The sequence below is a fragment of the Trichechus manatus genome, unplaced genomic scaffold (genome assembly GCF_000243295.1).
Source record: "Trichechus manatus latirostris isolate Lorelei unplaced genomic scaffold, TriManLat1.0 scaffold00085, whole genome shotgun sequence".
In the NCBI taxonomy this organism is placed as follows: domain Eukaryota; kingdom Metazoa; phylum Chordata; class Mammalia; order Sirenia; family Trichechidae; genus Trichechus; species Trichechus manatus.
Window position 1 is genome coordinate 3,831,693 of NW_004444021.1, and position 24,290 is coordinate 3,855,982.

Genomic DNA, 24,290 nt, shown 5'->3' on the forward strand with positions numbered 1-24,290 from the left:
CAACTCATAGTGACCCTATAGGACAGAGTAGAACTGCCCCATAGGGTTTCCAAGGCTATAAATCTTTATGGAAGCAGACTGCCACATCTTTCTCCCGCGGAGCGGTTGGTTGGTTTGAACCCCGAAACTTTTGGTTCGCGGCTGAGCGCTTTAACCACTGCACCACCAGACCTCCTTATATTATAACAAACAGGTTTTTATTTTACTGAGTAACGTTTTTTCAGAACTTTCTTGTATTTTCAGCTATGGTTAGCAAACTGGCTTTTGAAGTCAGACTGCTTTGGCTTCACTTTTGGCTTTGCTATTTCTTGCTATGCATAATTTAAGGCAAACTTGTTTAATCTGGTCAAGCCTTTCTTCTTTTATAACATCTTCATTTCTATCACTATCCCTATCTCTTATCCATATATTAGTGCCAGAGGACAATGTGGCAAGAACTCATGATACTTTGAGCATTGTAGGTTCCGAATACTGGCAATGTAACGGCCAAAAGACTGTAGATCACTCGTTAGTTCTTCAGTCAGAGGAGAAGCAACATAGCATACAAAAGATTTGGTAATTGTCTTTACATGCACTTATAGAAGATGTTCTAAAACGATGGAATAGAAGCTCTTAAGTGTTAAAAAGAGAGCTTGAACAAAGAACGTCTTGATACTGTACTTTCTAGACAATAATGCTAACATAGCAGGACTTACTACGACTAATTCTTACACTCACAAAAAGTAGTTGGTTACTTAGACTTGCTGATAAAGTAACCTACTTCTTTTCCTGAAGAATCCAATTATATCTTACTTGGAAACTACTCTGAATATCCTCTTATCTTTCTCCACAGAAGCTGCTGAAAATAGGTCTGCACATAATAAAAGAGTAACAAATGTAAATTCAGAAATTATTTTCTTATCTTGAAATCCATTACATTGTTCTGTTATGACAATTCTACAGCAAAGATTTAAGCACAAATTTTTATCAAGTGATTATGTGAGGCATACCAAAACCAAACCCTTTGCCGCTGAGTCAATTCCTACTCATAGCAACCCTATAGGACAGAGTAGAACCGCCTCATAGGGTTTCCAAGGAATGGCTGGTGGATTTGAACTGCCGTCCTTTTGGTTAGCAGATGTAGTTCTTAACCACTGCACCACCAGGGCTCCCATGTGAGGGATAAGTGCATTCAAAATGTTAGAAATTATCTATCGATCTATCTATCCATCTATCAATTTATCTATCAATCTATATATTATCTATCACCTATCTCTTTACTTATCTGTGTGTATACTTTGCATCTGAATATATACAGTCTTGTTTAAGCAATACACAAAACTTCAATTTGTATAATTGCATCAATGAGAATGTGTCACCCCAACTGACCAAGTCTTTAAGACAAGCAGTTGTTGAGTAACAAACACACAACTGTGCTCTGTCTGAAGAAAAGCTTAATAAGTTAGCAGCAGCCCCGGTGGTGCACAGGGTTAAGTGTCTGGCTGTTAACCAAAAGGTTGGCTATTTGAAACTACCCAGTGGCTCCACTGGAGAAAGACTCGGGGAACTACTTCCTTAAGGATTAAAGTCAAAAAAACCCTGCGGGCAGTTCTGCTCTGTCACATCGGTTCCTGGGTTGCTATGAGTCAAAAGCTATTAGTCGAAATATACTTGACAGCACCTCCTTCCCCCCAAAAAATTACTGGTAGAGCTAGCTAAAAAATGTCTTGTTACTGCACCAAACTCAGTTGAAAGTGAGGGTCTGTTTAGTATTGCAAATGTACCACACGGTGATCTTGGGAGCAATCTGGCAACTGAGAAAACTGAAAAATTGTCACTTTCATACTACGCCAAACTTTTAAAAAATGGTTAAAATTTCTAGAACTGTAATAAAATACGTTTTTAATAATTTTTAGATTTTTTTCTTGAATCCTAGATGTCTTATTTTAGTGGTGATATTTGACTTCAGTCTTTGCTTCTAACGAAAATTGTTTTTAACATTAGGTACATAGCCAAAAGTCATATTTAGTGCATTTTTAATATTATACAGAAAACTTTTGCAGCATTGTGAAGCCAAGAGAAGTACAAAAGAAATGTAAATTTTGTGTGGTGTGAAAGGATTCAAATTTTCTGAATTCACAATAAATAATCCTCAGCTCAGGCCATTATGACTCCAAATTTTGTAATTTATATCTGTTAACTGAATGAACAATTATTGAACAATTTATACTAGCTCAGCCACTAACTGCGTTAAATACATTGGGGCATTTAAAAGAAATAACAAACACTATTTCTTATATATATCCTGAAGTACTTTAGAAAAGTGAATTTTCTTTCTACTCATCTGGAAAAAAAAAATTGTCCTACAGTTTTGAGAAACTTTGTTTTATAAGAGAAATAGGAAAATGGGGAAAAAATTAAAATGTGGTACGTATGTAAAAATTACATAATCTACTTTCATCTCACATATTCAGATATTGAAGAAATAACAGTTTAATGTCCGAAGTTATAGCTTTTTCATCACTATTAAATTACATGTTTTGAAAGGTACGTATAAATTAGAAAGCTATTAAGTTACATGTGCTGCAAAACATTTATTAATTCATATAATGTTCACAGCTTAGAAAGGGGACTCTAATGAATTTGCTGAAATTCTTTTCAGTCAAGCTGCATCATCAGTGGTGAGGACTAAAGTGATCAGCTTCCTTTTGGAAATAATTTCCAATAAAATATAACAGATTAGATATAAATAACTCCATTGAATCCATAGCCTGACTCCATTGAAAAAAAAAAAACAAAAAAATAAAAACAAAAAACCAAGATGGAAGGTGATCCAGTAATAATTCACATAATTTAAGTTAAAAAAAACGCAAGTACAAATCTACAAAATAATTAAACACACTGCTCTCTGTAAAAATTCACTTTCCTCATTATTTGTCTTTTGTAAGTTGAGCCATTATCTAAATATGAGAACTATCCTGGGAACCAAAAGGAAAGACTTGCAAAAACTTTGACATTTAAACAAGGAGAAATAGAAGTTCTACCCCTGAGAAGCCTTCACTTTTCACTGAAGAAAATGAGAAAGACTCATAAACAAGCACCCAGTAAAGGGCTAGATAATAATTATTTTATATAATCTGTGTTACAACCACTCAACTCTGCCCTTGTAGTGCGAAAGTGTTGATCTGCCAACACGTAAATGAATGAGCGTTGCTGTGTTCCAGTAAAACATTATATATGGGTACTGAAACTTAAATTTCATATAATTTTCATGTGTCATGAAATATCATTCTCTTTTGATTTGGTTTTTAAACATTTAAAAGTTACATCTATTTTTAATTTACAGGCCTTAAGAAAACAGGCAGCAGGCTGGATTTGCCCTGGCCTAGATCCTGGGTGCTGGGTGGTGCAATGGGGTCTGAAAACCCAGAAGACTAGTTAGTGGCGGGGAGAAGACAAGGTTGGGAAGTTGAAGTTTTGGTATTGGAACAGATATAACCTACTCATTTTTGTGGATGCCGTAAATTACGCCACCAATAAGGCTACATCTATTCCAACACATTCTAAAAGCAATCTGCTTTAGTTTTGCATTTAATTTGCAATATGATTTTTCTCCAGGGTTAGTGTATTACAAAAGGAGCCTTGGTGGTGCAATGGTTAAAGCACTCAGCTGCTAACCAAAAGGTCACTGGTTGGAACCTACCCGTGGCTCTAAGGGAGAAAAGATCTGGCGATCTGCTCCCAAAAAGATTTACAGCCTAGGAAACCCTGTAGGGCAGTTCTACTCTATCACTCGGGGTTGCTATGAGTTGGAGTCGACTTGATAGCACACAACAACAACGATGTATTACAAATGAGCTTTTTTCAAGTAGAATCTACTAAGAGATCAATGTACTACTTTTTCTAGAAAATACTGAAATACTTCAATTTTAATTGTATAGAAAATTATGGTTGAAAAGTATATATGAGTAGCCCAATGTGTTATCTATTTCGAACATGATATATAGGTTCTTTAAATATGTTTATATCTCTTCCGATTAAAAATAAATTAAACTGACTATATTCATCTCAGTTACCAATAAAGTTTGTGATTTGGTCATTATATGATTAAAACATGGATGTATTGGTCTTAAACTTGATTCAGGCCTAGCTAAGTTATTCTTTCAGCAGTTTTTCGATTAAATATGGATTACACTGATTTAATAGCCTTGATAGCGATCAACATTTGTTTTTAGAATTAACCGAAACAATCCAATCTTTCCTGAACAGCCTATTTTTTATGTAGGCATAAACAGTTCAAGTGTTTCAGGGACAGTGACTCAGAATTGGGTAATTATTTAGTTTTTTCCTGTTAAATGTTAAGAAGACCTTTCTCATGAAGCTGTTAACTTTGCGGGGGGGGGGGGGGCGGGGGAGAATAACTTACATCCTTGGAATAGGAAATAGATTAGTCTCCCCCGCAGTGCTGCTGCTTCCTTCACTATCCACGCTATATCCACTGCCAAAGCTGCTGCCCGAGGAGCCGGTGGACACGGAGCTTTCTGCTGGCCGGTGATTGGTAGGCTTTGCTGCATGATGTAGGAAGAGTCAACACCACAGTCAATAAATAAAGCCTGCATAGATCCCTTCGTGCATAATGATACGTTTTCTTAATCTACATGTATAAGAAACATAGCTATCACAAGAACTCTGCACTTCTTAACCCGCCTTTCGTTTTCATTTCCTTAACCAATAGTGTACAGTAATAACATTACATTACTTTATTATTTTTATTGGACATAAAGGAAAAACAATCAATTCTATGGAAAAACCATTTAGTTTTTAGACTGGGTTAAATAGTATGTAACTATTCTATTATTATTATTAAAATAGTGTGGTTTATTTGTACAGTGATATGGCAAACAAGTATTTTGACTGTTTCATAGAGAAATGAGTTTAGAAAGATGGTAGATAGAAATAGTAGGATAAGAGGAAAACTATTAAATTATTTTCCATATTAATAATCAATAATCTGTTTTTCTCCTGAGAACTGAAGATGCAAAATGGAATAGGTAATTATAATAGGTGATTGAAAATTCTGTGCTTTTTTGTATGTAGCTCTACAAACTATCTCTAGCAGCTTTTTAAAATTTGGAGATATTTGTTTCCCTTTTGGGCTTTTTCTAGTTGATGATTAGGACTTGTTCAAAAATTTTCATGAATTTGATTTGGATATTAGAATGCATATCCCCATAGATACATTATCAATTTAGATACATGCTGTAAATTCTCCAATAGGGGCATAGTACTAACATTGGTAACAGGTCTAGATTATAGGAGATTTAGGAAGAACTTTAGATGTAAAAAGAAGAGAAAGAAGGCAAAAATGTTTCCTCTTATTTTGTGGAGGAGAAGCCTCCTTTAGGCAAACTTTTGAAATTGTTATTATTTGTCTTCAGCCACATGGTAAGAGCGTAAGAGCATGAACTCAGGTCATACTGATCTGATTTTAATTTCAACTCGTCCTATAGTAACTCTAAGAAGTCTCAGGTTTCTCGTTTAAAAACAAATGGCATCAATAATGTCTACCTCATAGGACTGTGATTATGAGGAGGAAGGAAGGTAAAGCAGAGGCTCATTGACTTGTTCTTCTTTCTCTTGTGATTTTATTTGCTACATCTCCCACTTCTTCTTCAGGGCTATCCTGTCAATGGCAGTGACCTAGTGCCTTGAGTTTACCTAGGCCCTGCCCATGAATTCTAAATTTAGACATAGTCTAGGCTACAGAACTACTTTTTCTTCCATAAATATACCCCCATTCCATTAGAAGTTTCTTAGTTTTATACAAGCGAGTGAATTGTTGATAATCTGTTACTGATCCTAAAGCATCTACATTTTTCTTAAGAAGATTATGAAAACACAATGACTCCGAACATGGTGGGATTTCAACCACTCTAACAGAATGAAGTGAAAAATGTAGACAAATTGTGAGGAAAACATTCTGAGGGCAGGAAAGCCACCATAAGGTTAGCCATGCCTGCCTCCCTCATCTTCAGGATAAAATCTTCCTAAAGATTTAGCTTTGTCCAACTTCTTTCCTTCTTCCACCATAGCATTAACATATTCTCAAAACTACCGGGGATTTTTACAATATCTATTCCAGTGACAATAGTATCCTTTTCCCAGAATAAGGAATTAAGGAAGAAATTTTTAATAATTAGACAATTATATATCAGGTGTTTACAAATTGAGGCCAGATATGTAGAAAAAGACCCGAATCATGCTAAATGAATTATCAGTAACCCATGGGACTAGACTTGTGGAAACAACGATAGTTATAGTGTTTGTTTAGTAGTCTCTTCAACTTATGTAGACGAAACACAGACAAGCATAGTGCATTTACTGTTAAAGAAAAGACAACACTTTTTAGAAGGATAATTTGTAAAAATTTAAAGGTAATAAAGGAAATCAAGCTGTATAATCAACCACATAATGAATCAGATTACTCAATCATAAATAAAGAAAAGCTGTCATACTTTTTGATATACATTATATAATCAAACTAGGTTAATATTTTTTAGTATGAAATTGAAAAAAATTTGATTTTATCAACTGGAAAAATCTTGGTATACTATTTTCAAAGACAATCCTTAATTAATTGACATTAATATTTATCAATTTCTCCTAACTAAATTAAAACAATTTTCATCCCATAGAAATCTCACAATGCATCAGAATAACTACATTATATAAATAATATCTTACTATTTGCATTCCAAAATGTTCAGTCTTTTCCTTTGTCAACTTTGGTTTTACCTGATGCAATTTCTAGTTGCATTACTCTTCAGAGCAATTTCAGAAATGTGTACAGAATGTAACACAGCATAACAAGAAGAAAGAAAAGAGGCTAGAAATAAATTTAGAGAAAGACAGTTTTTTTCATTTTGTCTATCTCCCTTGAATAGAAATCTCTTTGGAAAGCTTGTGGAAGTATAGTTAATATTTTAAATGCAAGCAAATAATATTTTATAAGAAATTTAAAAAAGAAAACCAAATCAAAGAAACATATACATATATTGGAACAAGTCTAAATCTATCTAAAATCTTTGCAGTACAAATTTACATCTAAGGTTGAGTCTCCAGAAATTTCAGGCATTTAGAAGTTAGGTGAAGAATTTAAATGAATCTAGATGTTTGGTGTTATCTTAACAAAGCATCTAGATGCCCAATTAATTTATATTCTTAACCTGATACATAAATGTAGTGTAGCAACAAAGGGACTGACATTTGGTTAGTGTCTGAAAGTGAAATAAAATGCAGAATGGACATTCTCTTTTTAACAGGCTATGTCTACATAGCATAAGATGCACTAAAACCTGCAGAAATGCAGAGATTTTGATAAGCTGGTACTAATAATACAAGTATTTTAATAGTTATTTTTCAGAAACCACATTTATGTTTACTAATATCTTTGAATTGAGACTGCCCCCAACTGAGTAAACATCAGTTGTATTATATTGAGCTAAATACAACTTATTAACAAATAAACTTATTAACATTCACATAAATTTATTAACATTAACACAAACTTATTAACAAAGTGCTTTTAGGACTTTACTCAGTATCTGAGGCTGGATCTTATATAAATTTCAAGATTTCAGCCTAATTCTTTAGTCTGTCTTTATCCTTTGCTACTTTCCAAATTTATCACCCATAATTCTCCTTCAGATACTTCATGTCAAAGTCCATTCAGACCATTCACTCTGGCTACCTTTGGTTCCCTTGTGTTTTATGTCTTCTGCATTTTAGTTGAGGCGGTTCTTTCCAACTTTATTATGCCCTCTTCTGTCTCGGTCACTTTCTCATACCTAAATTTATGTTATTCTTAAAGGCTACCCCAAATATCCTGTGTTTCCTATATTCCTCTGTTTCTCTCAATCAGGAGTGAAATCTCCTAACTCTGGACCTTGATGGCACATGTTTGGTTTATCCTGTGTGGCGATTATCACGTTCTGCCTTTGATAGTACTTGTTACATATGTGTCGTTATTGAAAGCAGAGCCTGCATTTGCCCTTTGGTAGCCTCCTTTAAAACTTGTCCTAAGTCATACTCAAGCAATATTTAATGAATAAATAGTAATGATATATTAATACTTCTTTCAGTTACCTAGCTAAACTATCTGAATGATTTAGTAGGTATGTAACTTTTTATCCAGCTGCAGGCATATGATACAAATCATAAATCTCTTATCAAAAAGGCCACTTGATATGGGATGTTTTTTCATGTTCTTTGTCAAATAAACTGGGGGATCCAATTTTTTTGTGTGGCTTTTAAAATCATAATTAACATTTTTAATCTGTCATACTATGTAGAAACATGGTTACTCAACAGATACGTTATCCCAATCCCACAAAATCTGATTTTACTGAAAGAAATATTTAATAACAGTACACTAAATGCTGGAGAGCACAGTTTCATGAATTTCAAAAAAATTCTTAACAGACATGAGTATTATATATTTTTAAAATTTGGAGTCACGGAAGAAAATAATGTGTATAGTAACATTGTAGGGGAACCACCAGAGGGTGCTATTATAGACACAAATACTTGTGCTGATTCTACCTCTTAGCATACAGACAGCTTGTGAGCTCTGATTTATATTTAAGTGTAATTTCCGTCTTTCTATGTTCTTGAAGGAAATAATATTTTTAAACTATACACAATTTTTCATAATTTTATGATTTCAAAATGAACAATTTAAAAATATTCTACATTTGCTAAAGCAAATCCAATTCTTTCAGAGCTTCAGGAACCATGGACCTATTTATGTATGCATGTATTATGTACCTGCATATTATATATGAAAAATGTTTATTTTAATGAACAATTGAGGTTTTCATTAAAAGCACATTTTTCGGAGCCCTTTCTTATGAGTTACATCTTTTTATAGTGTGCTTTCTCTTTGAATTCCTAATTTTGCTACCTAGTACCTGCTAAATGAAAGAGTGGGTCACGTAAACATATGATGGAATAAGACCACTCCTATCAAAAGGGTCCCCGTGCCTTAGAGGAATAAATCCTACAGTACTGAATTGTTTTTCTAACTCAGTTATTGAGAGGGCATTTCAGGTAAACATATTTTATCTTCTGTGTGGCAGTTCAATCTGTTTTAAATTATTCTTTGACCTCTTCAATTTCTTTGGCTTCTAGGTGGTTAGACATCATTTAGTCTTATTACTCCACTGTGGCTAACCTTAATTAAATCTGATAGTGTCTCTTTGACTGTACATCTGTCGATTACCTTGCTCTGCTGGTTTTTTCCCACTACTATTCTTAAATATGCAAAACTATAGCTGTGCCTACCACACGATGGCAGCACTCTGCTAAGAGCCCACATGGATCAGAATTGAACCTGGACTATAATTGTGAAATCATGGAAATTTAAAGCTGGTCGGAATTCAAGAGATAATCTTTTCCAGTATCATCATTTGACCTATAAAGAAGCTAGAAACTAAGCCCTGGAGAGATTAAATGATTTGTTCAAGGTCACACACTAATTAATCAGAGAGAGAATTGAAACTAAAAAGTACTATTCCACTTTTTTTCTATCACCTTCAATTGTATCAAAATAAAAAGATAATATCTCTGCATATGCAGAATTCAGTGTTTGAAATATACACAAACTAGCTACCTGTGATGTTACATCAGTAGTTTTATATCCTTGGTTCAACTCAGAGCTATTTCCAAATAGTTCAGGTATAATTTGTTATGTAGATAACCTATAATTTCCCAGATTACATAGTTGATGCAGTATTAAATATTATCTTCATAGATACATCTATAGCTTTAAGATAAACATTTAAATTAAGATTAAATCAGTCAATAATTCTTTGTATAGTCTTATAATTTAATGATGGAACTGTAATAACTGACGGGCTCTTTTAGAAATCATGTATATATATATATATATATATATATATATATATACTCTCTAGCTAGCTTTAATTTTAACTTAGCTAGTGTTTATGTTGATTATCTTCCCTGCTCTCTTCTCTCTGCCTAACCATTTCTCTCTTTCTACCTATCACTCATTATAGCTGTTGTTGTTATTTTTACCAGAGGGGGGTTGAAGTATTACCTTATTTGTTGATTTGACGTTAATACGGACCTGAAAATGTCAGGTTTTAAGCTCTATTATTGTCAGCATTAGTCAGTATGTTTTCACTTAAATTATGTCCAATCACATTTTTTTGATTGTTTTCTAGTACAGTTTAGGGATACTGATATTAGAAGAGATGTTGCACCTTACAAAGACTTTAAACGTTTCATATTTTCACTTTCTCTAAATCTACTTCATTATGCTCATTATCCAGTTTGGAAATAACTGAAGAAGACAGACACTAGATAACTGACATAGTTCGCGTCAATACAGCTGTTTGTAGGAGTGCACACACACACCCAAATTACAAGTTTTCACCAAGAAAAATATTGAAAATAGATAACCTTGACTTTCCGTATCAGCTTGTTGTAAGCCCTTGGGTTGGGAAGTTGAAGCAAGTAAGTCATTGAAATTTTTTTTTCAATGACAAATTATATGGGACCTATTACAAAGGAATAACAAACCATGAGAAATGGAATGTCGTGTCATCCTTTTTCCCTACAAAAATAAAAACGTGTCCCTTAAGATACTCTGTATTTACATAGAAGCTTCTGTCAGAGAGTGAGATAGAGATGTCATGACTTCATTTGCTTTTTCCCAGGAAAGGTGGTAAAGTTCTTAATCATGTTCATGTTCTCCCCTCTTCGTCCACATGGGTCTCATGACTGAATTTTCAAGACATTTTAGTGAACAATTCAATCTGCTTTTATCTAATACCGCCAGTAATTTACAGGTGTTTCTCATCCTAACTAATCGTTTAGTCTCTGGCTTTACAGGTAATAGGATCTATTACCCCTTCAAGAAATGGGAGTAATAGGATATGAGTTTAATAAAACCGATTTTTGGAAATGAGAGTAAAGTTAGTTTAAACTAATAACATGATAGAGGATTTTTTTCCTCAAATAAGTAAAATCTATGATGGCTCAGTATACCAGTACACTAGAGTCCTTGCATTTATGCTATAATGTTGCCTTTTACGTACATCTTCCTTTTCTGAGGTGTTTTGGTTCAGATTATCCAAAGGCAACTGGTGGAAAAAGCCACTTGAAATACAGTTAAAAATGGGACCAAAAATTCATAGCAAATAAAGGAAAAAGAGTAAGACATTATCATGAATGAAAATTAAGAAAATGAGTTCATTTTATTTTATCTTTAACGAATTTTAGGTTATAATTTTCCAGCTATGCTGAAATGCATATATCAAGTAGCAAGTTTTAGTTTTGTGCTAAAAATTGCTAACACAATTGTGATAACACAGTAAAGATCTCTATCTTTAAAAGATCAACAGTAAGAAGGATCATATTTGAAAGAAAACAAACATTCAAGAGCTGCATCATTATTTTTCAGACAAGTCAATTTTTTAATATTCATTTCATTCTCTTTTGATGCAGAAGTATCCTCTCTCTTGTAATTTGTTTACACAATACTTGCATTAGGTTGTCAGATGGATATTTCCAACAGCAGATAACGGGGGAAAAACAGGCTGGAATAAAGACTACTGTAATATATGCAAGAATGTTTGAGTGGAAATCAATTTAAAAAATATTTAGTTTTGAAAATGTTTGCTTTCTTACATAATCCTGACACTGTGACTACTTAGATTATGAACTCTAGATAACAAGGATGCTGTCCTTAAATAGATGCCAAATAGTTTATGTAAAAAATTCTGCCCAAAGGGAAAGTTGAGCAAATTTCCAGTGTAAATAAATAATAAAGTAATAACAGGATACTAATTTACGTGGCTAATGCTACAGCAAACACTGAATATTATTTTTTTAAATCATTCAAATGTAGTCAATGTCCACAAATTAAAGATGGAGTTTGGACAATTATTTGATAAACGTACGTCCAGTCCCATAGGACCTGACCTCTCTAGTTGCTTTCATTAATCTTTTTACCCTCTCCAAGTAGATCATTTTCAAATCCTGTCTCTCTATCTGTAGTTGGTTATCTCCAAACAGAATGTAAGGATTGTGAGAGAGGAACCATAGGCAGAACAAATAAAAATCCAATTAATTCTATTATCCAGATATTTCTAAACATGTTGATGCTTGTTTGCATATAAATTTAAGTCAGTGATTATTTGCATTTTCTTTTTCCATCTCAGTTGAAGGCAGACAAACTCACACTTTCCTCATTCTCCATAATTCTTCCCAGATACCTTTAAATTAGTCACTCCATCAATATCACTAGGATGGAAGATTCACCAGGATAGTGATTTTTATATATTTTGTTTTCTGCTATATTACCAACACCTCAAAGAGAATCTGGAACTTAATATGTATTCAAAAATAAATAAATAAAACAAAAAAATGAATGTATGTGTGAATGTATCAATGAACGATGAACATATAATATAGGTAATTTAGGTAATAGTTTCTATAAACTGTAAGTATACATTTTCAAAATTCCCTTTTTAGCTTTAATTATTTAAAAGCACACTGAATTACATTAAGAATCAAAAAGAGGTAAGAATCTTTTAGTTTTTCCTGAAATTTGAATCACAGTAGTGATCTTTGTTTTTTCTATTGTTATGTCAATACGATTAATTTGCAGTAGATGGGATCAGTAATGTAGATAATTCAATAGAAGGTAAGAGGAGTAAATAATTTATAAATGATTGTTTTTCCAATAAATTTTATCTTCAAGATGAGGACACAAATAGAATTTATTCTACCTTTATAACACTCCTTGTCATTCACCTTGGATTGTGAACAGCTCAATTAGCACTGATAGGCAATTTACCAGTCAAACTTGAAAGGAAGAAATAATTAATCTGGACATATAATCATAGTTTAATCTAAATCATGTCTAATAAAATATTTTAAATTAGCTATTTAAAATGAAAAATAGTCATTTGCTAATCTTAATGATTATAAATTAACATTAAATGAGAAAGAATGAGTTTTAAAATGCAGTAAGAGCAATATAAGGCATAGAAAAGTTAAAGACCAATGTGATAATTATATCTTGCAAGAAACTTAATTACCCAATGTCAGTGGCTCATGGCAAAATTATGATTGTACAGAGGTCTAGATCAGCAGCTCTTCAACATTTTGGTCTCAAGATCCCTTTTACATTTTTAAAATTTATTGACCACTCCAAAGACCTTTGGTTTATATAGGTTCTATCTACTGATATTTAGCATATTCAAAATTAAGACAGACAAAAATTTAAAACAAAGGTTTCACAAGCATATATTTCATTAGCCATCAAAGTAATAATGTTATAATGTCATGACATCTCATGTAACTGATGGAAAACTCTACTGTACACATGAGAAAGAATGAAAGTGAAAAAAGCAAAAAATATCTTAGTATTCTTAAAGACTATTTTTTGACCTTGTAGAACCCTGAAAGTGCCTTTGGGGCCCCAGAAGCCGGTGGACACATTGACAACTTCTGGTTTAGACCTCCAGTGATGGAAAAGAAGTACTCACTGTGAAATGAGAAGAAACCTCTTAGCACTAGCTTCTTTGACAGTCATCCTAAGTCATTACATACATGAACATCATTTTATGTGCTTTAATTTTTCACTTTGCTTTTATACTAAAAAAAACCCTCAAGTGTTAGTTTTTTAAATTATTATTATTGATAGTCTTCTTATTAGCCTTCTCTAAACTCCTTCCGGTGTTGTTTCATTCAGTACTTCACAATGTTAGAAGCATAAGGTCTGAATTGAGAACTGCATGTATCACAAACACACACACGTGCACACACACACACACACACACAAACAACTTTATGGCATACAGAAACCCAGAGTAAATAATGATATTTGGAAATCATAAAATAATGCAAATTCTTACAAAAGGAGTTTTTCTTTACATAAATTTGTAAACAAAATGTCTTGTACATTAGTACTTGGAAGGAGCCAAAATACTTATTTAAATTATAAAACGTCTTTAGCAATGAAAATCCTTTATGACAAACTAAAATTAAAAATGTGTAATAGATCCATACAGAAAGAAATTTGAATTAAGTAGTTGTAAAAAAGTCAATTTTCTACATATTTCTATATTCTAGGTTCTTTTTATGTAAAGAGTAAGATAAATAATACAGTATGTTCCATAGAACTGGAAATAATGTCGCTTTGAATTTAAATATTTAATGAGGAAAGACAGATTTTGCTTCTGTGTTCCTTTAAGAACAAACTTAGCAGAACAGGAAACATGTATATGTATGTATGTGTATATATATATATATATATATATATATATGTGTGTTTTACTCTTTCTTATATGTTTAAAAATAGAGGCCAATGTTTCGGACTTTCCCAAGTCATTGTTTAAAAAAAAGTATTTGTCTTGTTTATTTGGTAATATGAATATTTTGATTAGTTTCTGTTCAAATTATTAAATTTATCTACTTATTTATTTAATCTTGCAGTATCTTAAAACACATTGAGGTATAAAGCTTTGATTAAATCTGCATTATTCCTATTCACACATCTAACAAACTCAACACTCCAGTGAAAATTCTGTATTTCTGATTTAAATGCTTTCATTTAAAAATCCATAAGTATTTTTGTCTCCTCAATGATTATTAATATATTTACATATACAGTACAGTAATAAAATAAAGAGAAATAAATGATAGTTTCACAGTCTAGCTCAAAGACTCCCTTTGTCCTGTCTCCTATCTACATGTTATGTTTCCCAAATTATACTGCACAATGGAGAATGAGTGGAAAATATGGTTTCACAAAATTTAATACATGTGAATGAAATTGGAAAAAAATACTGAATATCATGTATAGTTCGATATCTGGATTTAGGCAATCTTGCTAAGTAGACCATAGTGTCCTTGGCATTCCTCCCTATCTCCTTAGGTAGCATACCCCCTGGTTGCATGATCCCATCTACACAGGTGATAATGTTCCCAGCTCCAAGCTCATATTGTACTCTGACTGTCCAGGGTCCCCAATGTGTCCTCATCAGTCTTCCCATGCCCCATGCATCCCCATTCCTTCCCCCATCGACATTTATTTGCCTATCTCAATACCTTAGAGTCTTGCTTCCTGGTGGTAATTTGTTAAAATAACCTATTGAAGATAATTTGCTCAAACCCAAAGTAAACTCATTTGCATTTTAAAAAGTCAATTTTATGGAGATTATGTATTAAAGATGTTACAAATAGTATTTAAAGTACTTTAGCATGTTAAAAATGAGAACTTTCTCCTCTTATCATGTATCAATAGTCCACGCACGTTATACAGGCCCATAGCTAGATCACTTGTTTAGACATAACAAAACTGAAGCCAACTTTGAAAATTAGATAGGCCAATTAGTCTTGTTATTCATGTTGAACGAAATGAACATATAAATCCCCAGTGTGGACCATACCAAAGTATGTGGATAACTTGGTGCAGATCCATGGCTACTATTGATGAAAAGAAAAATACTCATTGATGGTAGGTCAGTGGGTTCACCTTCAGAAATGTAAGTCAATAAACAAGAGAGAGTGTCATATGGTCAGAGCTATACATTTTTTGACAGTGAAGACAGATGTATAGCAGAGATATTTCTGGAAATCAGTGTTAAATGTCTACAGAAATATTTTTTTGAAAATGAATAAGCAATTATTCTAAGAAATATGGAAACTCAAATAACAAAACTTAAGAAGAGGATTTTTATCTTCATAGACAACAGCAAGAAAAGAAAATCCTCGCCTTCAGAGAAACAGGCATAGAACTTTCGAACACTAAAATTATCCAATTTGATTCTCTCATATTTTGCGGGAGGTTTGCTGTCTCCACATCATTACCGTTTCAATTTTCTTTTTGCTTTAAACTATCCTAGGTTTTATTTTTAAATTTTTTTGTCTTTTCTTCTTCTTCTTTTTTTCCTGCACAGAGACAGTTAAACGAGGAAAGTAAAATCTGTTTTTACTAACCTGTTAAATACAGCCTTATAGAAGACTTCACCTCCAAATGAACTCATTCTGATTTCTCTTATGGACCCTGTCCTTTCCAGAAACAGAGAATGCCAAATTCCTTCTGACGAGAAGTGAACATTCACTTCTGGTGAGAAGTGCTAGCAGACTGATTAGCTACTATCTTTTGCAACCAACAACTCCCTCCACTTCCAGTGCCCGCCCAGCTACCCAACCCCGCCACCCACTACCACTTGCCCAAGAAAGCGACTCCCACAAAGTGATGACTTAGTAAGAGTTCGCCAAGGCAACACACAGATATGAAACTCTTCTCTGACAGGTGCCGCAAATGAGTCTTACTGAAAGTGGAGTGTCCAGCAGTGGTCTGTGGAAGTAGCTCCATGCTTTTCTCCTATAATACGGGCACGCCAAGGACTCCCCGTCCTGATTCTCTCACAGAACTTATATTTGATTCATTTTCTCACTCAACCTCTCTAGTCCGTCCCAACTGATCTCATTTTGTTGCCCAGAGTGTAGGGATATTTCTATGTATTCTGTAATACCGGTTTCTAAACTTAAAACTCAGATCTAAAATCTTAGTGTCAAACAAAAATAGCTCAGAATTTTTCAAAATGCACTTAAAACTTAATATATTTGATGTCAACTAACTTAATTTTCAAAGTTTTAAGAATGCTTCAATTGGTTTTGATAGTGTTGTGTTTTTCCCTAAACATTTACTTTCTAAAATATCTTTCTTCCCTGGTGGTGTCATCTTCTAGAACGGCAGGGCCTGTGTTCCACCAAAAATTTCCAGGGATTTAAGTTGTTTAGACATCAGGATGATTGTGCACAATCTGTCTAAACTTTCCCTTCAGGTTTCCTAGCAAGCACCTAAACCCCACAAGGAGAAAAAAAAGTTCCTTCTGGCTCACTCCATAATTCTTGCTTGACCCATATTCTACGCTGGCTCAAGTAGAAATCTGCTGAGAAGCTTACAAAAAAATATTTGAATAGCTCTTTAAGGGCAATTTCGTCACTCTTGATAGAAATGCATACAGATGTACACACAGTCTTCTCTATTGGCCCTGCTTCCTGCTGCATTGGGCTTGTGCACTGGGAATGTTTCTTTTGTTGATTAATGGCAGTTTAATTACCAACTATCAGAAAAGAGAATCCAGCAACTATAGATGGTATTCCACTATCATTTCTAGGCACTACTGATCATTTGTGTAAGTACATGAATGATAAAGAAGAAATAAATAAATGGCCATTGTTTTTATTGGAATTAGAAAGAGTTTGATTTCAAAAAAGTCAATTTTTTTTTTAAAAAAAAAAAAGCACGTCAAGGAGCCACAAGACAATGGTTATATTGCCAGTTGTGAAAATGTCTAGCTGTGTGTTCCTAGCTCAGTCATCCTACCCCTCTGACTTACAGATTGCTATCTGTAAAGCAGGGATAAGAGTATTTGCAATGGATACCTCATTCACCTGGTGTGATAAAATGAGAAAATGGATGACAACACACTCTGTACAATGTGAAGAACTGTTCATATGCAAGCTATTATTTTCAAAAGGCAGATGAGATAATATGAACTCTATTCTGAGGTATGAAATGGAAGACTTGTATCTAAACACTTAAAATTATTATTAACACCTCTGAAGTTAGTGAACAGGAAGTTGCTGATCTTTATATGTTTATATCTTTTACCAGTTTTTCTCTTTAAGCTATAACTCAATTACGTTGCATTTTATATAAATGTAATCGTATAGCATGTTTGCTATTAAGTATTTGCCAAAATGCATGGTGGAATTATATTCTTGGTAGAGCTATAGTGGTAGTGAAATACTTTATTTATATTATAGAAAAGATGGCAATTTATCAGCTATTAGAACAAAATTAAACAAGAAAGCATGCTGTTATCTAGTTTTCCTTTTGCTTGTGATTTCAATAAAGAATGACTTCAAGAATCAATCATCATAGGGTTTTAGATGTATGAAAATATTAAAGTATTATTCAAATAAAGTCATTTAAAAACATTTTGATACAAATTTTAATAAAGAACTTTATCTAGAATAAAAGCATATAAAAAATATTTATGTGGTCTTGTGCCGTCAACTTGATTCCAACTCATAGCGACCCTGTGTGATAGAGTAGAACTATCCCATAGGGTTGCCTAGGCTGAAATCTTTACAGGAGCAAATTGACTGGTCTTTTCTTCCAAGGAGTGGCTGGTGGGTTTGAATCACTGACATTTTGGTTAGCAGCCAAGCACTTAACCGATCCGCCACCAAGGCTCCTTAGATATTTTATAATACTTAAATCGTGATAATTAAAAATAGGGTGTGAAATAAAGTAAGAATTTGATGTGACATTTACAATTATGGAATGTTTCCTGTAAGAAGATGAATAACGTTAAGAAATCAACTGAAGTTCTTTGATGAAAGAAAAGGTGAGAGGTAGAATTTTAAGTATTTTTGGAAAGTATTAGTAAGGCTAGCTAGTTAAGGGTAAATGTGCTTTAGTGATTATCTATAGACTGGGCTGAGTAAACACACATTCAGAACTTTCTTCATTTTAAGCTACTTTCTTAATTACCTGCCTTATTCAAGAAACAACTCAAAAAATCTGATTAACTGAGGGAAGTATATTAAACTTTAAAATTTTCCGGGAATAGGGAGAAATGTAATGGGAAGGTACAGGGCTTAATTTTAATTTCATAGCAAAAATAGAATAAAGTCAAGTGTTTTAGGGGTGGAAGGGACTTAAGGGCGTAAACACTGCCATTCTATTTTTTAAATCATTTATTTTACATATGTTTTTGAATTAATTGTGCTAACAGTTTTATAATCCCCCTGGTTTGATTCCTATCAAGAGTACAAATGTCACTCTTTCTTGGGGAAAACTTTATATTGTACATGAATGTTGGGATAGATATACCTTGCTTCTCTTTTTGAATAAAGCTATGGAATCAAGTTTAGCTGCATCTTCAAAGTAAGGGCTCATGGGATTTATTTTCTTTTATTCAGGAACCTGAGAAGATTATGAAGTAGATCAAATATGTGAGAGGGTAATAGTGGAAGCAGTGCCTAGAGTAGACCAACTCATTTATTTACATTTTTATGTAAGCTCTGATATTCTTATTTGCTAATAATTTTCGATCTATCTTCTAATGTTTCTGACATGGAACTTTGTTCTGCTCGCAAATGTTCTAAAATTACAGCTCTCACTAGCAATGGAGCAGTAACTATAAATACTTTATATTGCAAGGAATCAAACGAGAAAACAAAAACTGACACACTCATTTTAAGCTGCATCATATAACAATGGCTCAGAACCCAGTAGTTAATGAATGAAATAAAGATACTTTATTTATTACACAGGCACTTGGATATTCACATGCCCAACACATCTGATACACTTAACAGCTATGGAAACACCAGTGGAAAATGTCCACTTGTAGGATAGAGCGAGAACCTTCACCATGTAAAGGTGAATGAGTGCATTAACAATTTCTCCTTTACTTTCCTCTAAGAATTTCCAGAATTCACTGAAATTTTAAAAAGTTACACTTGAAATAATATGCAACAAAAACCGATCTACATTCCAACTGGTATACTAACTCAAATTGTGAGCAATTTCAACTTTTATCACAATGCAAATATTTATAGTCATGTAGTCATGCTTAAACAGATTAGGTTAGTAGCATGCATTCCATTCTGCAATATGAATACTGTTAATCTATTTCTCAACAAAAGTCAAAAGATGCCCAGTGCATAGAAAAGGTACAAATCACTGTCGTCAATATTTTATGGGACTAATCTTGGGACTTACAAGTGATGACGATATCTTGAAATGCCATGCCCACAAAAGCACATTTAAAAAAAGTGGATAAACATGTTTTATCAGAAAATCTCTAAAAATTAAAAGATGAGGGCTTTAAATTAGGGGGATGTTCTTGCTGTGTGCTTTGAACAGCGCCTTTCTGCTCACCTCCTTCTGGCTTGACTGGTCCATCAGACATCACCTTCCTGAGGGCTAGCTGGCTTTGGTCTTTGTTGCCATTGGCTGGTGGAGGCAGATTATCAGACTGAGTTCTTTGAATGGGGAGGACTCCTGCTATGCTGTGTCTGTGCTGCTTCCTGGCATGATTAGACTGACCGCTTTTATGTGCTGCTGTGGCAGTGTGGGTGAAATGGAAACCCAGAGTATGTATCCTCAGATGGAATCAGCTTAAATGTTAACATGCAAACAGAAGTGTTTTTTTGCTCTATTTAAATAAGTTGTGTTTTCAAATGCCAAAATGACACCACATGCATGGCACTAAGGGGGTTAAAACTGGCTGTTTCTTTGGAGATGATGACTAAGGAGATGGGGAAAACAGCAGTCTGTTTCCACTGTCTGGCTAATGCCTCCTGGAAGCGGCAGTGCACCTACGGTTTGTGAAATCTCTGCATTCATTAAGTTTTACACATCAAGCGACTAAATTTTTACAAATTAAATAAAAATGCAACAGTTAAGAATGAGCAATTGTTATGCTTTCATTGATTTACAGCTACCAGACATAGCACATCTTGACTTTCAAAGGATTCTCAATTGTGAGGATTAAAAAAAAAAAAAAACCAACAAAAAATCTATAAATGCTCTGTTATCATACATAAAGTATGATCTATCAGAACAGACCCAGTTGTGCTCCTTAATGAGGCTACATTGCCTTATCTCATCAGCTTATACATATATTAATATTATATGTTTTTCGAGAATATAAGAAACACAATTGTCTTTACAGATTTTCAAAAGACTAAAGTTTTGCACATGGAAAGCTACAACATTTCACACGCATTTTTATTAGTGTTTTTAAGCATAGGCTCAAAATGGCTTTTTTCTCTAGGTTCTAGACCTTCAATGTGGATTGCATTAGTTGTCTGTCTAAAGATTTAAGTGTGTTTCCAGATGCTGAAATCTCATTGCTAATCTGCCGTTAATGATTGTGTGTGTTGTTTTGGTGTAATGCCTGGAACACTGGCAGCCATTGTGCTTTTAATTCCTATATTCTAAAGGAGATTTAAGCTCAACCAAAAGGACGCACAACATTGCTTTGCCTGCAAACATCACAGACACAACCACCAAATACTATGAGTAGGTTGGATGGATGGTGGAAACAAAGGAGAAACAGCCAGTTTTATTGCAGTCTACGTAAATTAAAAAAAAAAAAAAAAATCTAAATAGGAAGGAGCATATTATGTATTGATACTCTTTACACAGACAAACGGACAGAGGACAGAGTGAGCAGGGGATGCAAAAAACAGAAAGCAAACAGGGAAGGACAGCAGGAAAGAAAGGCAACAGATGAACATTAAGCTGCCATGCTGAGGAATTTATTTGCGTCTTTTACTTGGTTGAAGGCGGAGTTGTTGCACCGCGGCTTCAGCCGCGGCTATGGCGGCCCCTGCGTCTTCCAGGTGCGTCTGAGTGACGCTGGTTTTGCTTTGACTGCGAGATGGTCCATGAGAGCGGAGATGGCCTTCAGATGACGATTTCGAGCTACCAGGGCTACTATGGGATTTCTCAATGGTGGGAACCTGCATGTCTGGTTACAAAAGGATAAAACATGAGTTAACGTTGTTCCAGCATTCCTCCTGCCAAGCTTGGTCTACAAATAATTTGAAACTGAGATTTATGGTATTTCTGCGTCTTTTATGGTACTGCTCAACATACCTTAATGTGATTAAACGTATGGGAAACATATATATATATATATGTATATATATACCAAACCAAACCCACTGACCTCGATTTGAGTGACCCCATTCACAGGGCTTCCGAGGCTATGAATCTCTACGGAAGCAGACTGCCACATCTTTCCTGTGGAGCTGCTGGTAGTTTCCAACCACTGACCTTTCCGTTAGCAGTTGATAGCTTTAACCACAGACCCACCAGGGCTCTTTTTTATACATACATACATAATACACACACATATTTTACATGGAGATTGTAGAATGAGCCTCTCAGGAAATTTTAAAGAATGTATAGATCACACATTTGCTAACATGGTAGTCATAGAAAGGAGTTCATATTGTCTTTATATTTACGTTCTTCCAGAATGTTAATTAAGACAAGGTTGTTTATGGCTAAGTGGAATCCATAAATGATCTATAAAACTCATTCATAAATAATCTACATCACTCATAGTACCGAAAAAAACCCTATTGCCATCAAGTCGATTCCACTCAGAGTGACCCTATAGGACAGAGTAGAACTGCCCCATAGGGTTTCCAAGGAGCAGCTGGTGGATTCAAACTGCTGACCTTTTGGTTAGCAGCTGAGCTTTTAACTACTGTGCCACCAGGGCTTCGCAGTCATAGTAGTCAATGGTTTATTACATTGACTCAGTGGCGTACTGGCATGGTCTTAGTTTCCCATCTCCTAGAATGCTTACACTTATGATCCAGTCCCTTCTAATGTACAAAGAAACACTTTTCAATTTGACACACTTTATGAGAAGAGGAGACAAGGAAGCAATAATCAGATTCAATATTAAAATTTATATTTAATTTTAATAAATAGTTTGGTATATCTAGGTAAGATGCTACATAGTTACCTCATAGAGACAGTAACTCAGTTTATGAGGAGGATTAATGTTGTATTGTAGGATAGTTTGTAATGAATCTCCCAAAGGAAAAGCTCATTCAAATGGGAACACATTGTCAAACCAAATCTATGACATTATTATTATTTTTTATTGCAGTTAAAAATCACAGAATTAACTTAAGTCCAACAGTTAGGAAAGACGAGTAAATTTTGTATGTTCATCATTTTAATGACATCATAAAAATGTTCTTGATATGATAAATAAAAAAGGAGGATGCAAAATTACATATATGTGATAAGACTGTATCTATGAAAAAACAGGGATTTAAACAATTACAAGGAATATGCCTAAATGATAATGGTGATTATGTCTAGTCAATGATCTGGTGGAGATTTTTATATTTTCTTCCTCAAATAACACAGTGAATTATGTAAAATCATATTACCATGGAGAATGAGAGCTGAAAAAAATTCAATAGTCCATATAACACAACCTCCTCCATTTTACTGGTTGTAAAACGGAGAGTTGGGAGGTGAAGATCACAAAGTTATACACCTAAATATGGGTTGATCTGATTCCATATCCATCATTCTTTACATGATACTATATTAAACATTTTCTAATATAATCTAACCTTTCAAAATATATTAAATATACAAAAAATGAATAATTTGCAATTACTAACTTATTACTCCTATTTTAAAACATACTTTAGTTCACACTTGAAATAGGGACTTGACTAACAATTAATGACAAAATATAATTAATTGAACAAATAGACAAGAGTTTTTTCTACTTGAAATATCTCCTACCCTTGGATGGGTCAGGGAAGATACCATGGCTTCTGCTTTTGATGACGGAAGGCTTTGGGGATTGCTGGCTGCTCTGACTTGAATGGGACTTGCCATGATCAATGCTTTCAGTCTGTTCTTTGAGAGGATACCACCTAGGAGTGTTATCGAGGTGAGATGTGCTAGATAAATCAATCAATACCTGAAAAACAGTGCAATAAATCAATGAGATTTATGGATTAAGCTATTATTCAGTACTTTTTTCCTATGGTCTAAAATTTACTCAAGGATGTCAACCAAACCAAAGCATACTGTAGAAGCTCTGAAAATGCTGAGGCCATCAACCTCATCTTGTCATCATCCACCATATTGGGAATAGTGTCTTATGCATATCAGATGCTCAATAAGCATTGGTTAAATTGAACTGTATACACTATTTGTGAATATTAATGAAATTAGTTGTTAAATGATGTAAAAAGGTATGGTTACAAGTAAATCTCTTCATGAATTAGTGAAGCTTTCTTTTGTTATACGGAAAATTCTAGTCCTAAACTTGGCTAGCAACTTGGAAAAACGGTTGATTTTACTCATAAATGGGATAGAATGAAAAAAAAAATAATAATTTACAATTACTAACTTATTACTCCTATTTTAAAAACACTTCAGTTCACATTTGAAATAGGGACATGGCTAACAATTAACGACAAAATATAATTGGCGGCAGTTTTTCTTTTTTAGTAGTTCATAAACTGTGGTGCATCTTACAATTGCTGGCATCTCAGATTTAATGAGGCAGAAAGTAAGTGAAAACTAGAACACTGGATATATACTCTAGGTTCATGTAAACATAAGAAAACAAAAAATTAGAAGGACTTCAAAAATTTAGTGTTTTTAATTGAGACATTAAGTCAGACGTAAC

The 24,290-nt window shown here is 33.7% G+C and overlaps 1 protein-coding gene across 1 annotated transcript in view; it reads right to left on the reverse strand.

Moving 5' to 3' along the window:
- The window catches only part of PCLO (piccolo presynaptic cytomatrix protein), a 381,008-nt gene that overhangs the window by 30,059 nt on the left and 326,659 nt on the right, over positions 1–24,290 (reverse strand). Inside the window, exons 19-21 of the mRNA XM_004381474.2 lie at positions 23,393–23,573; positions 21,384–21,578; positions 4,406–4,547 (exon numbers count right to left, since the gene is read on the reverse strand). Coding sequence (XP_004381531.1) covers positions 4,406–4,547; positions 21,384–21,578; positions 23,393–23,573 — 518 coding nt within the window. The remainder of the gene's footprint in view (positions 1–4,405; positions 4,548–21,383; positions 21,579–23,392; positions 23,574–24,290) is intronic.